Here is a 19,674-nt window from a genome sequence, read left to right on the forward strand (position 1 = left end):
GGAATTAGAGTATTCAAAGAAAGTGTTAGAAAAATGGCAACAGTTTTAATCTGGCTGCGGCTAAGTCACTTAGATCACATCTCCAGTAGCCTTCGGCACCTTTGATGTGAGTGATCTCTCTCGTTCTCTGACACTTTCTTCCCCAGCTGTTCCTTCTCCCCTCTCTGCTGTCTTGGGCTCCCTTTCTCCCTGACCTCTTGATGATGGAAGCCTACGCTCCGTCCTCGGGCCCCTTGTCTTCTCTCTCTCTGATCTGATCTGCTCACTCAGTCTCACAGCTTTCAAGACTCCAGGAAGTCATCAGTTTGCATCTCCAGGGTGGGCCTCTTCGGAACTCCCCCCTCACAGATCCTCACATGCCTACTTGACATGTCCACTCAGGTATCTAACAGTCCCCCTCAAACTCAGCCCATTTCCTGGCCTTCTCTCCAATGCATGTCGTGAACCCCAAACAGTCCCCTCATACCCGCAGCCTTCCCCAACTCGGGTAACATCAATTCCATTGGTCCATTTCTCAAGACCTAAATCTTGAGACCCACCCCCTACTGCCTGGGATCCAGCCTATTCTCAAACCCTGCTGGCTCTGCCAGAATATAACAGCATCTCTCTGCCTCATGTACCTCCACCTGCTGCCACTTCATCCTCCTGTGGTCACTTCTCATTTGGATTATTAGAAGGGCCTCCTGACTGATCTGTTCTCAACCTGGAAGGTAGAGTCCTCCTTTTTAATCATGTGATTCTTCTCTACTCAACCCTGTACTGGCTTCTCATTTCCTTTACAGCAAAAGCCCCAGTCCTGGCAGTGGCCTGGACATCCTACATGGTCTCTGTCCCCTAGAACCCCCACCCTTGGCCACTTTCCCTCTAGGAGGACAACTCTATTAGCTACTCTCATCTTCGCTTACTGTGCTCTATCCACATCAGCCTTGTCATTGTTTGTGGACCTTACCAGAGGAGGCCCTACCTCAGGGCCTTTGCACGGACCTTGCTTCTGCTTGCAAAGCTATCTCCACAGACAGCCATGTGGCTGCTCCCTCACTTCAGTTGGGTCTTTGCTCATATGGACATCTAGTTAAGACAGGGACTTCTTCTCCCTCCTTTTCATGGCCTTAGTGCTTTCTATTTCCCCACTTTTTTCACTATAGCATTTACTGCTTCTAACATACTATGTCTATTATAATATCGATTATATCTGTTACTTATTGTCTGTTTTCTCCCATAAGAATGTAAGCTCCATAAGGTCGGGGAGCTTTGTTTTGTTCACAAATACCTAGAATGTATTCCAAAATCCTAACCGGTGACTGACACAGAGTGGGCACCCTAGCTGTTCAGCGAATGAGAAAATAATGAAAGCAGAACATAAGTGAGGTTAGCTGTGAGTCTTACTCTGGCTGCATTATAAATACGGAATATCCTGCTGATGATGTCTTCTTCTAAGTCAGCAGAAACAAATTCCACTTGGATGGGGCCATGTCTGTGAACTCCATTCTCTGGCCAGTACTGCGGACACAACTGAATTCAAAACACAGAAACGTGAGGTTAATTATAGGAATAAACTGACTCCTAACAGTTTGGATGTGGTCACTATTGACATTCAGTAGGCCTCAATACTTCCTCTATTGGCTTCACTTTCTTTTCTCTCTCTCTTTCTCCTAGCAAGTAGGCTTCAGGGCTTCCTTGTTGGCTGATTCCTCAGCTTCACCTGTCCCTCTATTACTTTTTTCTTCATTTTCTCAGATAGCATCTTTAAGTCCTGAGCCATCCTGTTTTCCAAGGAGGCCATGGGGATGCTGTTCAAGACTGCCCATTGTAAGGTCTCTTCTGCATGCCTTTACCTGGCCGTGGGGAGATACCACTGGATCCTATCACAGGAGCCAAGACAGCTGAGATGGCGCACGTTCCTACTGACACCCAGGTCTCCAACCTCCCTCATGCGGGCTTGCCTTGTAATCTGTAATCACTTTTGGGAATTGGGCCATTCACTGACAAGACACTGATAACCGTGTTAGTTTGCACTTTCATGATCTGGTCCAAATCCCCCACTGGTGAGACTGGGTCACCAGAACTTTGTGTGAACATGATGTCCAACTTAGGAGAAGGAGGGATGCTGGGAAGGGTGGCTTTTGAAAGAGGTGGCCTTTGTTTGTTACCAACGCACAGAAATACTCAACTTGCAAATAGGTGGGAAGAACCCCCAGGACGTTTCCTTTTTCTGAAGCCCTGAGATACTAATAGGCCTTTAAAGTCTGAAATTAAACTTCTTTTGGGACTTGGTATTCAGGAACAGAGTTTAATTTTTATCTTTCTGATTTACCCAAGGGACAAATGGCTTGTGGGGAGCCAAGAGGGAATTACCTCATTATCTTATAACTGGGTTCTATTGGGACAAGAGCAGATGAAAAATCTATCTCAGTTTAAGCAGAATGATGTACCATGGAAAGAGAATTGCTCGTTGAATTTCCTTTTTTGGATGACTTTATTTTCCGAAGTATTTAAAACTTTGTTGCTAAAGGTTACAAAGGTTGATTTATACCCAAGATTGCAAGATAGTTTTCAGCTAACAGTAGGTCACTGAAACAGCAATCTCTATAACAAAGAAGTTGAAGGTTTGAACTTTATGATCAAGAAGGAGGCCAGAATAGCTAAGTCTATAGAATTTTTAAAAATTACATTTATTTATTTTAAAATAATGCTTCCATAAAAATTTCCCTTCCACACCAGCACTTCCTGGGGACAAGTTCTAAGACTGCCTTGTCAAATAACAGCATGCTGATGTTTATTTTCTCTTCACACCCAAGCGTGCCCGCTGTTAAAATTAACAGGTGTTATGACGGGAAGTTGAGATGGTAATAAAAGTCCTACCATGCACATTTGAACCATTCTGCCCATTTTTCTCCAGAATGAGCTAGCTGTGCTTCCTGCTTGTTCTCTCAGTTCAAGCCCTGATTAAAGCTCGTCACTTGCACCAGAGAAATATGAATGGCCCAGGGCAGCACGTGATTCTTGGCACACGACATTCTGCACTCAGCCCAAGTAAACCGTGTAGAAAATGGCTTAAATGGTGCATAACACGTCCATGAACCGGACCTATAAATACTTAAAATAGTTGAGTGCTATTCTTGTACAACTGCAGAGACGTCAAGTTCAAATGCTCAGTTTAGTGTTCTCTAAATGACTGTGTCCCAGGAGCCTCTTTCTCTCACTCTGAAAATCAGCTCTGTCTGCCGACTGGAACTGGACTCTTTGTCTCTCCGACCAGGGTCGGCCAAGGTTTGGTTTGAATCCAGACAGTTCACGTTTAGAATGCGGCTTTAGAATTCCAATACCATCGTTCAAAAAGAACATGTGGAAAATGAAACAAGATGAGATCAGGAGGGAGACAAAACATAAGAGGCTCTTAATCTCACAAAACAAACTGAGAGTTGCTGGGGGTGGGGTAGGTGAGGGAGAGGGTGGTGGGGTTATGGACATTGGGGAGGGTATGTGCTATGGTGAGTGCTGTGAAGTGTGTAAATCTGGCGATTCACAGACCTGTACCCCTGGGGCTAATAATACATTATATGTTAATTTAAAAAATTTAAAAAAAAAGAACATGTGGAAGTCACTAATGTCTGATGCACTGATATGAAAAAGGCAGTGTGTTACTACGTTCCAGGATTCACATTTGGGGAAAGGAAATGATTCTGAAGAGGGAACAGTCACTTGTCCTTTAATGGTCTTTGGCTGAAGACTCTTGAATTAGTGAAATTTAACCCATGGCATTGTGAGTTAGAAAATCAGGATCCCTAGTGCTATTTTGAGTCGGGCCTTTGAAGTTCCCTGAACTGTGGTGTCTGCTTGTCTTTAAAAATGGCTACAATCTCTTTCGGAGGGGATCAGTGTGGAAGACTTCTAAAATATTTAAGCTTCTTAAGCAAAAAGGACTAGATGAGGACAAGGATTATCATTATTATTTCATTCACTAGATTTCAGGCTAGAGCCTTAACAATATCATGTAGGGCCTCAAACATAATTAAAAACATGATAGAACTGAAGTGAATGCCCACGGAATTTATGGCACACTGATGACAATAAAATGGATTTTAGGAAGGAAAAACCTTGTCCAGGCTGGATGTTGAAACACTTCAGACCCCCACACCCCCCGCCTTTTTTTCTTTTTTAAACTTGTCTCTATACAGATAGAGAATTAATTCAGTTTCAGAACAAGTTTATTCTTAAAACATGAGAAGCCTATCTTTCCCACAATGCCCTCTGTCATGGCAGTTAAGTACAAGACCAGTGTACCCGTCCCCGAATGCAATAAATTCACCTATAGGGCCACTGTGCCAATGCCTGCCGACAAGTCCCTTTAGGGGAATGTTTCTAACCCCATCACTAGTATCGAGCCATCACAGCCCTATTCTTTCTCTTTTTATGTATAAGGACAGCAGCTAGGGGAAAGCCCCATTGATCATCCTGCGCTTTTGTGTTCAAGTCCCGGTTTTATTCCTTTATGCTATCTTTACCAAAGAGTTGACAAAAGTAATTGTTGTCCCTTAAAATCACTTGCTGGTCTCCAGTGTCACCCCAGCATGACCTTCTCCACCTGCAGGCTCCAGCGAGCCATTCCCCAGAAGGACGTGGCTTCTCCTGGATGGGCGAGGGGCTGCACTCGGTGCTGCTGCACTTTCTTCAGAGCTCCCTGGTTTGCGGGCTCTGTTTGGTGCCTCATCCCACAGCTCTGACTCCACCCATTACCCTGTATCTCCCTCTAGTCTGTATTTCCAACCTTTGGGAGCAGCCAATTTCTGAACCTGTCCTGCTTGTCACTTCCACTATCTATGATCTCAATCTGTCATTTTGGTTTCAGATTACTTTTGCTCCCATCCCTAATTCCATCTGATTTTCACATTTGCATTTTCAGCTCTGCCTCCCACCTGTCACCTGGCGTTCAGGACCCGGCACGGGGACCTGCGTGTCTCGATGTGCAAACAGAACAAACCCAGAGCTGACCGTGGGCAGGAGTCTCACCTGAGCAGGGTCCACATCATTGAGCATGACCACAGACGTGCAGTGATAATCCAGGACCAGTCTCCAGAAGTCTTTCACTGTGTTTGGCAAAGGATGCTGCGTCACTATGAAAGCTGAAGGCTGTTTATAACTCTGCAAACACAAACAAGAAAGGACCAGATATTACCCAGGAACACAGAAGGGGAGGAAGCTTTGGTTATCTTGTGCATGTGGAAATTTGTGACACAGAATTCTGGGCACATTTAACAACAGATGAATCACAGCATCCCTGTCCACACCCAAACAGACTAAATATATACTGATCTGCGGAATAGTAATGATAAAGTATGATCTGCAGAATAGTAATGATAAAGTATTCTCACTTTGACACCAGAAAAACTTAATAAGTAGCCCTTAGAAATTTTTTGATGTATCTGCTAGAAAGGCAATATCAGCCCTGTGAGTAAGCATTTTAATGGAGAAAACGTAATTTCTTTAAAAAGATTTTATTTATTTATTTGATAGACAGAGATCACAAGTAGGCAGAGAGAGAGAGAGGAAGCAGGCTCCCTGCTGAGCAGAGAGCCCGATATGGGGCTTGATCCCAGGACCCCGAGATCATGACCTGAGCCGAAGGCAGAGACTTTAACCCACTGAGCCACCCAGGTGTCCCGAGAAAATGTAATTTTACAAAGTAGGTACGATGAAAATACTTCTGTCTTTCCTAAAATTTGTTTGAGGGTCATTTATAGGGGTGACGGTGTTACTCATTCCGGCCACAGAAGGATATACAAGCTTTTTACATCTCTGGAGAGCTTCAAGTAAATTTAAGTACCTTTTTACTGATACCACACCAACAGAATTTGAGTTTCTGTATTAGCCCTGAAAATATCCATTTACTTTTCCCATCAATCGAACAGCAAATGTTCATTCAGTTAGAAGTAAACAGACTGACAGGAAGTAATGAGTTGTGTGCTATCTGTCCTGACAGACCATTTTTCCCCCCTGTGTTAATTACTGCCTAAATTAGGAGGACAGGGAATGAAAATAATGCTGCGAACCATATTATACCACTTCACTGCCTTAGGGACTTAATAGCTGTCTCTCGCTCTCCGGCCCGCGGGTTAAAAATTTAAGTGCTCAGAGAGTCCCTGGGACATGTTTCATTTATCAATACCTCCCGACTGGTGGCCTTCGAGAGCCCGAGATCATCCGCCCTGACGCAGAAACGTCCGTGGCATCTGGTACGCGCTTTGCGTGGAAGATGGTTTGTGCTTAAGAAAACCAACAAGGGGAGCCTGGGTGGCTCAGTGGGTTAAAGCCTCTGCCTTCAGCTGGAGTCATGCATGATCCCAGGGTCCTGGATGGAGCCCCACATTTGGGCTCTCTGCTCAGCAGGGAGCCTGCTTCCCCCTCTCTCTCTGCCTGGCTCTCTGCCTACTTATGATCTCTGTCTGTCAAATAAATAAATAAAATCTTTGAAAAAAAGAAAAAAGAAAACCAACAAACAGGGGAGGGAAGAGGAAGGGCTCCCTATTTCCTTTGGGGCAAGGTGGGGGCAGGGCCCCCGGGCTTACGTCCATGAGCGCGGCGTTGATGTAGTTGCTACTCTCCCCGTCGATAGTGATGAGGAAGGGCAGGCAGCGGTCTGGGGGCAGGATGTCCATGCAGCGGTTCTTCTCATGGTTCCGTGGCAGCAGCGCAATGCTGCAGTCTTCCACGCGCAGCGTGGGCGTCACCATGTTCAGGGTCTGTGCAACAGCATGCGACCACAGGGGTAACCGTCTCACCTTCGCACTTGGGCAGATCTGAGTGTCCTCAGCCACCGCCTGAAGGGGGCTCCCTGTCCCCCGCCCCCACACACTCAGCCCCCCCCCCCATGCAGTGCCCTTTCCTCTCCCCTGGATTTTGTCCACAGACAGCGCCCATCACATGCAAGGGCCCTCAGGGATCTGGAGGATTGGATCACATGTCATCCGGTCTGAGGAGGGCTGCAATTCTGTCTGGGTGCTTGGGAGGAAGAGGTTGGATAGGGTGTAACTTAGAGCCAGGTACACTTAGACCGCCCACCGAATAGGGTGAGTGCCCCTTGCTGGGTCTGGCTGCACCCACGTTGCACTGTCCAGCTGCCTGCAAAGGGGTTTATGGCTCTGCTAGACCAGTGGCTCTCAACCAGGTCCCTTTGCTCCCAGGGCCCCCTAACCATGTCCGCACAGAGTTTTGGTTGTCGCTACTGGTGTGGTGGAGGTCTCCCAGCACCCAGTGAGTAGAAGCCAGGGTGCCATTAAATATCCTACAGGATCATACCCACAGCCAAGAAGCAGCCGGCCCAAAATGTCAGTAATGCCGAGGCTGATAAGCTCTGTATGGACTCAGGGGTTCCAGGGCTGACTTCGAGAGACTTCTGAAGGAGCAAAGTCTCAGCCAGCTGCCTCTCCCTTTCGCACCACTTACCCGGAACTCCTCTTTAATCTGGCTGGAGTTAGTCTGCGGATCCAGTTTGTTCATGTCATAATACAGAGACCGAACTTGGGAAGCAGGGACCGAGGTGTCTCCACAAAGACAGGCTTCCAGGATGGCATCATGGATAAACACATACTGTTCCTGGAGAAGCAGAGGGCATGAGTTAGTAACAGAGAAACCAGGTGGGTTGCGAGAACTAGGGAAGGGCAGACAGCCCCTTGTAAAGACATGAGAACGGGATAGTGGTCCGTCAGGGACAATCCACTCCCGCCACAGTGAAACCACGTAGGAGGACTTGACCGTGGTGAGGGGGGGATCCCGCTGAAGCCCACGTGGGATGGCTGGCATGTACCCTAACTGGTTACGCGTGCAGCGCGAGCTGGCAGGTATCCTAACTGGTTACACGCAGAGCGCAACAGGAGGAAGGGACACCCGGGCTCAGCGCAGAAGCATGAAACAGACTGATGAAAGCCACGCGGATGCTGACAAATCCCAGGGCAAGCTCTGTCATGCTACAGTAGCTGTGGCTTATACCTCTGTCATTCTGCGCCCACGAGTTTGGGACTCAGGTGAGGAGAGGAGCAGAATCTCCTGTCTCTCCTGCAAAGAGGTATTTGCTAACCAAATCAACAGTGCAAAGAACGTCCAGGGAAACTTGACATCACTATGAAAATAAATAGTTCCAAGCACTTAAAACTACTTCTTTTGAAGCATCAATGTGACAGTTACCACAGTCCTTATGGGTCCAGGGAAGAGCTCTTGCCTGTGGGCACTAGTCCACGGCTTACAAAAACAAAAGGGCCCTCTCCTGAACTGGTGCAGACTTTTACAATTAATCAATAAAGTTTTACCATATTTATTATTGATCTTTAATTATATGGGATGCAAAAGGAGTCTAATTACTTTTTACTTTAATTTATATAAATTATGAGGACTCTTAATTCTCAAAAGGAGTCTAGTCCTTAGAAACAGAGCAAGCAGGAAAGGGGATGTGACAACATTTGATCGGTTGTAAAATACATTAAAAAATACATTACTATCATTATCATCTTTAAAGCAAAGAATCCCTACTCTAGAGAAAAGATGATGGAAGTGTTTAGAGTTCCTGCTATTTTTATTTAAGTTATTTGAAAATGGAATTTGGTTTTTATAAACTTGAAACCAGTGGCTTTTGTAAACTTTAATGCAAAATCTAAATGGGAAAGATTCTTTAGTCTGTAATCTGCTTTCTTTTTTTTTTTTAAAAAAGATTTTATTTATTTATTTGAGAGAGCACACATGTGTGGGAGCATGAGTGGGGGGGACGGGCAGAGGGAGAGGGAGAAGCAGAGTCCCCACTGAGCAGAGAACCTGACCCCAGGGGGGCTTGATCCCAGGACCCTGAGGTCATAACCTGAGCCGAAAGTAGCTGCTTAATGGATTAAGCCACACAGGCATCCCTTCATTCTGTTTTATGAATCATTTTTCCTAGGTGGTGGATATAATGCCTACTTAAAACAAGCAAATATTAAGTAAAAATATGAATTTTGGGGGGGCAGGATGTAATTTTATTTTTTTCTCAAACACTTAAATTCCTGAAACACTTTGAATTCTGATCTATAGAAGTACTAGTCAGTACGGGCTATTTCTACAAAACGAGCAAATTCCCATGATGCCAAGCCACTGGGCAGAATTTGTAGGGACAGTAGGAAAAGAACCAAGTGTACAGAGATTAGCCTTAAGCCACTTGGCAAACACCTCGCTATTCTTAGGAGTCGTCTTGCTCTGGTAAGTTACTAGCTAGTTTAAACTTAAAAAAAAAGAAAAGAAAAGAAAAGAAAATAGCACCAAATCCCTGAAAGCTTAACATAGAGACTCTACAGGGGCCCTTGGTACAAAAGCATGGGTAAATTTAGGTTCCTGGCTGCAGATTCTGTGACCTAGGAGACTCCTGGCCTTTTTTTGTTTATGAAAGGAGAAGAGAAAGAAGTGGGGGAGGGAGGAAGAAGGAGAGAGAGATTGCCACGTTTATCACTTTTTCTTCTGGGGAGTTTTGAAGAGAGAATTGTCAGTGTTTCTTCCCCATGTGGCTCTGGGAGGTGGGGCGTGGAGGGCGCGGGGGACCAAGCCCGAGGCTGGGCGGGGAGCAGGACTACCTCTGTCTGCACCATGTTCACCCTCCGAGACCGCAGCTCCCGCACGCAGTTGTAGATGTCAACCACGCCTTCCCTTTCTGCCATGTCCAACATGATATCAATCACGATGAAACAGCCGGTCCTCCCTGCGCCGGCACTGGGTGAAAAGAGGGCTCTGTCAGCTGAGGAAAAAGGACCCCTGTGCTTCTGCTTCTTTTACATCCTTGCTATGGTGAGAGTCCGATCCCATAACATGAACCATTCTGAAGCGTGTCATTCAGTGCCATTCAGCACCTTCACAATGTGGTGCAACCATCACCTCTATTGCGTTCCAAAATACTGTCATCGCTCCAAAAGAGCCCCGTACCCTCCATGTCCTACAGAGCTCCTTTTGAGAGGCTCTGGGTGCTCCACTTACCTGCAGTGCACCACCAGCGGGCCTGCGTTGGGCGGGCTCTTGGATTTGACCTGCCGGACGAACCCCAGCAGCCCTGTGGCATGATAGGGGACCCCGTGATCCGGCCAACCAGTGAAGTGAAACTGTCTGATCTCCCGGATTTCATGAACACCTCTCTGCCATCGATCGGTGAGCAGGGCAAGGAAGAGAACAAAGCAAAATAAATGATGAGCAACTATGAGAAGGTCAAGTACACTGAAACAGTCAGTAAGCCTAAGGCTAGGAAGCTTGGCTTTGCTGGGAGAAGGTTGTTCTTAGATTTAACATACACTTGGGAAGCCTTATTCCAGGTGGGAAGCTGGTAATGGGGGTGCAAGGTGGGGGGAACGTTTGAGGGAAAATGCTAATTTACAGGTGCAACTGTAGCAAACGAGTGCATCTCTGATTCCTCGAAATTCCTTTCTCCAAAGTAGGCTCTAACAGTTTGTATGTCACTTAGAGCCTGTGGTGTGAAGTGCAAGTCCACAGAGATAGAGAGGCACAGAAGAGGGACCTGAAGGAATTCAAGGGTATTTGTAGGTTCGCGACCAGCCTCTGAAATGCAGGAGGAACCTGGTTGAGCTCTTCTGTATTCTGGTACCTTCTCACACCAGGCATTCGAGCAGAGCATACGCTGTGCGTGCACAGAGAATGTCCCTGGAAGAATGAATGAGGACCGCTTTCCAACTAGAGAGGCCAGAGAAGGAATTTTCATTTGTGCCTCAAGTTTGTTGGGCTTCTCTTTCTAATATGGATAAACATTAACTCCATTCAGCCAATCACCAACCACCGGAGTGAAGGCAATGCTGCAAACATGACTCTAGATGCTGCGGACACAGAGCTATGAGATAGTGTTTCCTGTCTTCAAGTTGCCAAAATGGTGGGCTTGTGGCAAAGAGTCAGGGCAGCAAATGTCTACCATGGATATCAAGAGTGATTTCCCTGGAATTCTGTTAGATCAGCAAGTTGAAGAGGAAGGGCTGCCTCCCTCCTGAACTGAAGGAAAAAGACTTGAAGGGCTTTTTTTTTTTTTTTTAATTTACTCTCGTTTTGAAAAGAATAAAGTTTATTTATATCCATCAGTTTTTTTCTGTGAACCTATGTATTAAGTCTGTGTTGTAAAACAGAAATCTGTTTTGGAGAAAACATTACTTCCAAAATCAAGGAGGGATTTGTAAACCTGGGATCAAATTTGGCTTTTTCCTTTCTCTTATTTAGTGACCGCTTACTGAATACCATCTCTGTGTTGGGCCCTGAGTCTGGTTTTATTCTATCTTAATATTAAATACCCACGAACCCTGTCACATTCGCTATTGGCCATTGTTCACATATACTTAGTTAAGCAAAGAAGAAATGCAGATTTTTTTAAAAGAAATTCAGAATATTTAATGTGTCGAGAAAGACTAAAAGATGCAATAATTAGTTGTGTGTGTGTGTATGTGTGTGTTTTTTTTAAAGATTTTATTTATTTATTTGACCTAGAGAGAGAGGCAAGCTGAAGGAGGGTTGGCGGGAGAAGCAGGCTCCCCACTGAGCAGAGAGCCTGATGCAGGAGCTTGATCCCAGAACCCTGGGATCATGACCTGAGCCAAAGGCAGACACTTAACCATCTGAGCCACCCAGGCGCCCTGCAAATAATTACAGATTTTAAGATAAGACTTGTGTGCTATCAAGGTGTTACTATGTCTTAGTTTAATAACCCATAAATTCTGAAGCTTAATTTCTTTTTGAAAATCATGCTAATCTTTAATGGAGTTTAAGTATTAAGGAATTAAGCCATCAGGGATTCAGAAATGGTAATCCACACTGTTGTCTACTAACTATGCTCTGGGACTCCAGAGAAATTTTACTCAGTGGTTAGGAGTCCACATCTCTTATTACTTAAACCATGGTAACACTTTGGCCAGGCCCAAAGTCTCCACCAGAAGACAAATGGTTGAGCCTGTATCACCCTCCAACCCCCTAGAGAGCTCCCTTGACCTTTACCTATGACTGGGGCAGGGGTGGTTCCATGAAGCGGGAAAGCCTGTCATAAATATTTATTTATTCCCAAGAGGACCAAAGGGCATTTGTTTATTTTTTGAGATCTTCACTTCCTAGCTGTGCTAGATTTTATCTCCAGCATCCTCCAAATCCGGAACTCCAGCCATCAGGAGATGGCCCCCCACTGATCTCTCTTAAGACTCATTTTCTGAGCAAGGTAAATGTCAGTTTCTGGCATGCAGAAAACGTTTTCCTAAAATAAGCCTGCACCCTCTAAAATATTCACTATTGACAAGAGTAGCAAAGGCAATGGCTTCTGAGCCAACTTTCCTTCCTGCTCATCAATGCAGCAATTTCTCCTTTTACTGTTCTGTAATATATTTTGGGGAAAAAAAATCATTGATGCGATCACTGATTACAGTCCAAATATCCCAACTTGATATCAATTATATTTTTAATTTCCTTTTCACTAGAGCAGGTATTAATGCCACATAAGCAGGTGATATTTCCTTCATTTTCCATGGAAATACAATCGGAAGGAAGAAACCAAGGCATGACAGCACTTAACTCCAACATCCAACATCTGTGGAATGAATCAATCATCAACTACATGTTCTGCCTTTGAAAGGCAGGCCCACATTCCCACTGCCTCTTCTCTGGCACCTCCTGGGAAAAGAGATTTTGGTAGCTATTGTCAGCTTCCTTTCTGCCAGGATAGTCAGGGATCGATTCACGGGGCAGCCTACACCCATGGAGACCTCCCATGGAGCTCTGTCTTCTTCCAGACATGATGGCAACTTTGTTATTTAAAATCTATCTAGCTTTGAGTCAACGTTTGGGGGAGAAAGAAAAGAAGACAGTCCCATGCCAAAGGAGAGCTCAGCAGTTTCAAATTGCAACATGTCTGCGTGTTTCGCAGAGACGAGACCAAATCCATTTTTTACCTTGGGTCCCTTTGGAGGGACATCCTCTCCAAACAGAACCAGAAGGGCAGGCCTCTCAAAGTATATACTTGACTGTTCTGTGTTTTTCCCTTTCTCCTCGAATGAGAAAGTTTAAAACCTACCAGAAGTGATCCACGGAAGTGCTAATGATTTGTGGTCCTTGAAGATTCCAATTGCCCAGTTAGAAAATCACTAACATGTCATTTTGATTTCCCCCAAATCCTTAATAAGCTCCTCATTCTTCCCTTCCCTCCACCGGCTCTTTGCTGTTGTCTGACGACTAAAATAACTGAGTATTTCAGAAACATTTCTGTGCAGCTGGGAATGTAGGAGAGTACAATAAGAGGTTAAAAAAAGAGCAAAGAAACAAATAAACCCTTCCTTTAGCAACGGAGATGCGTTTTCAGCTTATTAGAGAGCTGACTATTGTTCAAAGAACTCCATGTTTAAGTGATGGCTTTGGATGATTTTTTTTTCCTAAAAAAAAAAAATATTGAGGGTCTTTTATCACTATCTGTTTTAATGCACTTATTCATGAGTGCTCTTGCCAAGAGCTATACAAAAATCCTCCACATGTTTTTCTCCAATCCTGCCTAAGAAGAAAAAAAAAAGACATCAAAGTGTGAGGTTCAGAACTTGAAGAATTGAGTCAACCAGAACTCCACATTCTTTGAAGTCTCCAAGCCTCTTGCCTACTTATTAAAAAAGACAGGCTAATGGAAAAAAAATGCTAAATAGTATGAGAAACAGATTAAAATAAACTAAAGTCTTTTCAGCCTTGTGATTCTATGACAAATATGGAATTGAAAACCAGATAGGTAGTTCAAAACATCAGGGTAAATTAGCCAAAAAGCAGTGGCTGCCATCTCCTTGATTTTCCAAAACTCGGCTTGTTAGTCCAAAAGGTGCATTTGGATGTGAGGAAAATGAGAGAGGAAGGCCAAGAGCCAACTGCCCAGCAGTGCACTGCCAGCCCGGGGTCCTCCGAGGTGACCTGCTGTTACTGACTGAGTGCAAGCTTTCGCAGAACCCATTTGCCACAAAATTGTTATGTCTGGTGCAGGACTCCGCTATGGGGAATCAGCTCTTGGTGGAAAAGTCTGTGGACCTCCGACACAAAACTGTGTATCCCCTTCATCCAAGGCAAGGTGAGAATCGGAAGGCAGCGTGTTTCTCCCCACGGCCTACCTGTGCCACTTCTCTGGATGGACTGCAGTTTGCTTCACCTCCGGCCCCTCCCTATGTCAGCAGAAAGAGGGGGAATAAGGAAATTCCCTGTTATGCCCTACAGTGCTTCCCAGAGAAGAGGCCCCATCCATGCACATGGGATGAGGCAGAGTCGAGCCACAGCACAGCATTCACGACCCAACACCAGCAGGTACATAGGCTAAAACCAGTATGAGAGTGAGGATGAATGAAAGGACTGGTTCATGCAAGCGCGTCCCGTGTCTACTTCGGTTTCCAGGTAAGTCCCAGCCCCCTGCAAATTCCAACGGGCCTGAAGAGCCTCAAGGGGGAAGAGGGATTCCAGGAGGGGTTAGGACCTGTGTCTCAGCACTGATACGAACTCACCACTGAGAAACCCATACGGACATAGGACATGAAGGACATTTATCAAACTTTGAACAAAGGAAGAGAGATGGGCCGAACAATGTCAACCAGGTTCAACAGAAAAGGGAGAGAGACAGATCGGCCTTTTCTTTTGATTTAGTAGCCACACAGAGATTCCTATGAAATGGGCATGACTCGCTTCAAAGATGGAGCGGAGCTATTCTAGAACCGGAGGTAAGATGCAAGGCGGAGGCATCACTAGTTAGAGCCTACCTGCATCCAGGTGCGACCCCACAGAAATTATCCCAGGGAAGTTAATGAGGCTCGTCTCACCAACACTGGACTGTAGCATTTCAAAGTCGTGCGAAACTTACCTTTTCGACTGCGAATGTTCTTATCACGTATTCTGCCAGTAGTTCTGTTTCTATGAGGGTGACTTTAATGTCTTTGTATATCTCTGTGTCATCGGGCCAGTATTTGCAGCATTTGACCTTTGGAAAACAGAAAGGAAATGAAGGGTTTAGGGTGTTTCATTGTTTTGTTTTCTCTTTGGGAGCTCCCCAAATGATGGGTCACAGTGAGATTTACAGGAGAAAATTTTTGCACACAAAAGCAAAAGTTAAACTGCACATTTAAGAAGGAGGTTAGGGGCGCCTGGGTGGCTCAGTGGGTTAAAGCCTCTGCCTTCGGCTCAGGTCATGATCCCAGGGTCCTGGAATCGAGCCCCGCATCAGGTTCTCTGCTCACAGGGAGCCTGCTTCCTCCTCTCTCTCTGCCTGCCTCTCTGCCTACTTGTGATCTCTGTCTGTCAAATAAATAAATAAAATCTTAAAAAAAAAAAAGAAAGAAGGAGGTTAATTTTTAGATCACTTGTGTTTCTTTTCTCACCCCAGAAGAAAACAAAATTTGAGTTCTGAGAATAGTAAAGCTTAAGAAAATCGTCTAAAGTTAACAAGCTGTATTTCTACAGCAAATATCCCAGTTAACTCTGACCATTCATTTCCTGTTTATTCAGGGAAGGGCCTGGAAAAATAAACAATAAAAGGTAGTTCACAACATTTTAGCTTCTCTGAATTTAAAATCCTCCTAGGTTAGAAGTTGCCTGAACATTTTCGAGGAGGCGTGAGCAGGAAATCAGAGCCGACAGTCCAGATTAGAGATTCTTTTCTGAAGAAGGAAGTCACTATGTGGTTTTCCTGAGTTAAAATTACACATTCAGTTTAATCTGAGTAAATTCTATATACAAAACTTGGGAAAATATGAGCAGTCTTTCCATATTACCAGAGCCTCTCATTGAAAGATTTTTCAGGTGAAGAAATCTGTCAGACTTGACCCCTCCTGGAAAATTGCTTTTTTTTTTTTTCCGCTCCTATAGCTCTTCCAGACCTTCCCTGAAGGGGGGTAGAGCAGGAGGAGGTCGGGCCAGGCCAAGGTGGTGGTCCCTGGGGCTCTGTCCTCAACCTCTGCTCTTCAGTCCTGCATTCCTGACAGTTCTATCCACTCCCGTTGCTGTTCCTCTGTAGATGGATGACTTCTGTATCTCTGCTCTGGCCCTGGTTCTCCAAGTGCTGAATTCAATTTCTGCTTTGTTCTGTGGGTATTTCCTGTGGAGATCCTTCCAGTACCCCCAAAGACAACACAACTGAAAGAGAATCCTTGATCCCCCATCACCTGGCCTTGTCCGACTCCCTACGTCAATGACACCATGATTTCTGCAGTTACACAGGCACAGAAATTGACGATTCCTTCTCCGAAACCAATTGCCAAGTCTAGGAGTATTTTTCAATGATCTCTCCAATATGTTTTCCAACTTTTTATTCCCTCTGTCACAATCTCAGTTCAGGCTCTGGTATTTCCTGTGTGGGCACTGTCCCCGAACTAACCCAGAAGAACCCTTCCCAAGTGTAATCCCGGTGGCATTCACTTGCCCTGCTTAACAAGCTTCTATTTCCAGCTACTACCTGTGAAATTAAATAGAAATTAAATTTGGCTCAGCATGTAGTTATTTGTCCACAACTAACACTTTTGCTCTATCTTTTACTACTATCTTCTTCTCCACATATATTTTATGTTTAAAGACAAGTGGTTTGCCCACATCCAAACTCTACTCATGCCCTTCCTTCTGCTTGGACTGTTCTCCTCCCACTTGTACCTCCCCAGCTGAAGATTTTATCCATTCTTCAAAATACATCTCAAAGACCACATCCCTTCAAAGTCTTTCCTCCATAGATGAGCTCTCCCTCCCTCTCTCTCTCTCCTTGATTCTCTGATAACACATGCCTGTTCCGTAAGTAGGACCCGCTTCTTACACCTGTCGGATCCTTCTTCTTACCTGTCCACACACGAAAGGGGTTGTATTGCTTATCTCTGCAACATCTACCAGTGTGTCCTGTACACACTACACATGCAACAGATCCATACAGAATTGATCTCATGGAGAAAATCATAGGGTCGGCATAGGAAGGGCAATCCCAGACTGGGAGCATTTACAAATAGAAGTATGGGCTGAGATGACCTTTTCCAGAATGCCAAACCCCTTGGTACACTGATGTTTCCAGGGTGGTACGTGGCTGGTCATTATCTTAGCTGCTTCCTCAAGAAATGTTTTGGCAGCTGATTCAGTGCAGTTCTACGGAAGCCTTATTAGCTTTACTCGGCAAGATGTAAGCCAGACACGTTAGGGGCTGGGAACACAATGGAGCATAAGACAAAGATAGTTCCTGTCCTCATTAAATTTTTAGTCTTCTTTGGGAGTCTTTCTTTTTTCCTCATGGGAACATTATCTGTGACTTTATAAAGTATAAATATTTATAAGTATTATGGCTTAAATATAATATTTCAAAGATTTACATTATGGCTACCTTTGCTGCATTTGAAATACTTCATAATAAGAAGGATAATTTTTCTGGTTCCCTTCCTAGACATAATGTGAGTCTGGACAGATCCTGCATATTTGTGATGATGTCTAACTTGATAGTGCCCCTAATTTCACTTATAGAATGCCTAATTACTTTTACAATGCTAATTAACAAAGATGCTTACATGGTACATACTGGAGTCCCTTCTAATTTTGGAGACTTGCCTTTACCTTTTAGTGATTCCAGTTATGCAAGCAGATGCTAGTGGATGGGTACAAAGGGAGTATGTATGTGCATGTCTAAAATTAAGCAGTTTTCAATGGAGTGAATATACAATTCAAAAACCTATGTATTTCTCAGAAAATTACAAGAGTACAAAACACACGCTGGCACCTGCATCCTGTTCCATACGGGGCACATCGTATCTAATAAAGATAACTTATTAGAATGCAATCAATGTAGGACATATAGCACGGTCACTTTCTATTTAAGACTCCTTACCCGCCCCATCCCAAATTTGCAACAAATATGGGTGTGAGGGGCTTTGGTGCCTTGGAGTCAGGGACACCAGAAGCCCCTGCAATGTATCGATGGCTTAGCAATTCTCTTTGGGATGGTTCTTCCTATTCGCTTGGGAGAGCTAGGGTTCCACAGGCACCGTGACCCTGATGGGCCCTCAGTGGCCGGCTCTGCCCTTCCCCCAGTTCCCCTGTGCGCCCCGCAGCAGCTCCACCAGCCAGATGCAGCCAGGCGCCCCCAGGTGCTGGACGGCAGAAAGTGGTGGAGGCCGGGTCCCTGGTGAGGGGGTGGGGGGGCAGCTCAAGGGGGTGTCGCCTAGGGCCTCTAACTGCAGCCGCACCCCTGTGGTGCCTGTGCCACACCCTCCAACCTTCAAGAGAAGCACATGAATAAGGAGGAGAGATGCTGGCCCCCTGGAGCGCTCCAAATGGGGGGGGGCCAGAGCATCACGGGAGCAGAGCAGTGATTAGCAGAAATGAAGCCTCGGGGCTGCTTCCTTCCAGAATGTGTTTACGGGCAGAGCCTTCTTCTATGCAGAGGCACCTGGCTGGGCAGGCCCAGAAGAGGCCGATGAGCCATTCGAAGCCCGCCCTCTCCATCTCATCTCCCGGAATATCCTAAAATGGCTCGCCACATCTGTTTTTAGCCCACTAAAAACCTTTCTAAATTGGGTTCCTTTTAGTTTCTTTTTAACTGCTTGGACTGGTGTCAAGTTATTATTTTGCTTTTAAAAAAAAAAAAAGTAAGAAGAATGTATACTTTTCTAGAGGCAGACTTTCTGTGCCTGGGGAACCTGGGGCCTGAGTCACCTCCCGGCCTCTAGGGTCTGCATACGGAGATGTTAAGACAGGTGGTTTGGGGGCACCTGTTGGAGCCCGGGAACCCAGAACCAGATGCTTCTTTCCTCTGATCGCTGGCCAGGCTTGGCTGCCTTCTGCAGCCTGGTGCTACCCGCACAGCTTCTAGGACAGGCCGTGCCTCCCATGCATCCCAATTATCTACCGCAACAGTTTCCACCCCAGAAAGCAAGGCTCTGATCAGAGCTCGTCTAATTACCTGGGTGCCCTAGCGGCGGCGCTGGTTCCAGTGGGTTATCGATTGGACCCCAGCCACGGGGTGTGGCTGCCTGTGCCCCCCCGGGGAGAGCTACAGGGGTGCACGAGGAAATCCCTGCCTTCAAGTTGGCGGCGGGGAGGGGGGCTTTGTTGGCTTTAAAATTCACAAACATGAAACAGTAGAGAAAACAGTAATTTCAGGATTTTTAGCTGCCTAAAAAAAAAAAAAAATTGTTCGAGTTTGGTCATTTTTAACCAGGCAGTTGATCCCAAGTGCAATGAAGGCAGAAGACCCCTGGGAGTTTTATGCACCTGAGGCTGACAGCGCATTACCATCACCATCAGGGCATCCTGGCATCTCTCAAGCAGGTTCTCAAACTTCAGCAGGCATCAGAATCCCCTGGAGGGCTTGTTAAAACAAGCAGGGCTGCACCCCAGTTTCTGATTCCGTGTGGGGCCCTGGAATTTGCATTTCAGACAAGCTCCCAGGTGATGCCGCTGGCCTGTGGCCCACACTCTGAGTTGTAAGGATTCGCACAACGCAAGCCGACTGCACAGCCTGGCCCTCTCATGCGGGTGACTACAGAGGGATGCGGACCGCTGTAGTAAGTGATAACCTGCAATGACAGCATTTGCTCCAGTGATGTTTCATTAAAAAAATATGGATATTCCTTCTTTTCTTTTTATGATTAAGTAATGACTGTGTGTGATCTGGACTACAGGTGACCACAGAGTTGTTCAAGGGCAAGAAGTCCACAAAGG

At 45.5% G+C, this 19,674-nt stretch overlaps 1 protein-coding gene across 10 annotated transcripts in view; it reads right to left on the reverse strand.

The window, feature by feature from the left end:
• Positions 1-19,674, reverse strand: part of PTPRM (protein tyrosine phosphatase receptor type M) — a 776,839-nt gene that overhangs the window by 16,413 nt on the left and 740,752 nt on the right. For all 10 annotated transcript variants that reach the window (XM_045065755.1, XM_045065757.1, XM_045065756.1 and 7 more), the window contains 7 exons: positions 14,855-14,971; positions 9,985-10,139; positions 9,588-9,723; positions 7,444-7,593; positions 6,567-6,740; positions 5,011-5,142; positions 1,387-1,512 (listed from right to left, as the gene is read on the reverse strand). In XM_045065755.1, the coding sequence (XP_044921690.1) occupies positions 1,387-1,512; positions 5,011-5,142; positions 6,567-6,740; positions 7,444-7,593; positions 9,588-9,723; positions 9,985-10,139; positions 14,855-14,971 (990 nt within the window). The remainder of the gene's footprint in view (positions 1-1,386; positions 1,513-5,010; positions 5,143-6,566; positions 6,741-7,443; positions 7,594-9,587; positions 9,724-9,984; positions 10,140-14,854; positions 14,972-19,674) is intronic.

This window comes from Mustela putorius, unplaced genomic scaffold (assembly GCF_011764305.1).
Source record: "Mustela putorius furo isolate JIRA1106 unplaced genomic scaffold, ASM1176430v1.1 tig00003858_pilon_pilon_pilon, whole genome shotgun sequence".
NCBI classification, from domain to species: Eukaryota; Metazoa; Chordata; class Mammalia; order Carnivora; family Mustelidae; genus Mustela; species Mustela putorius.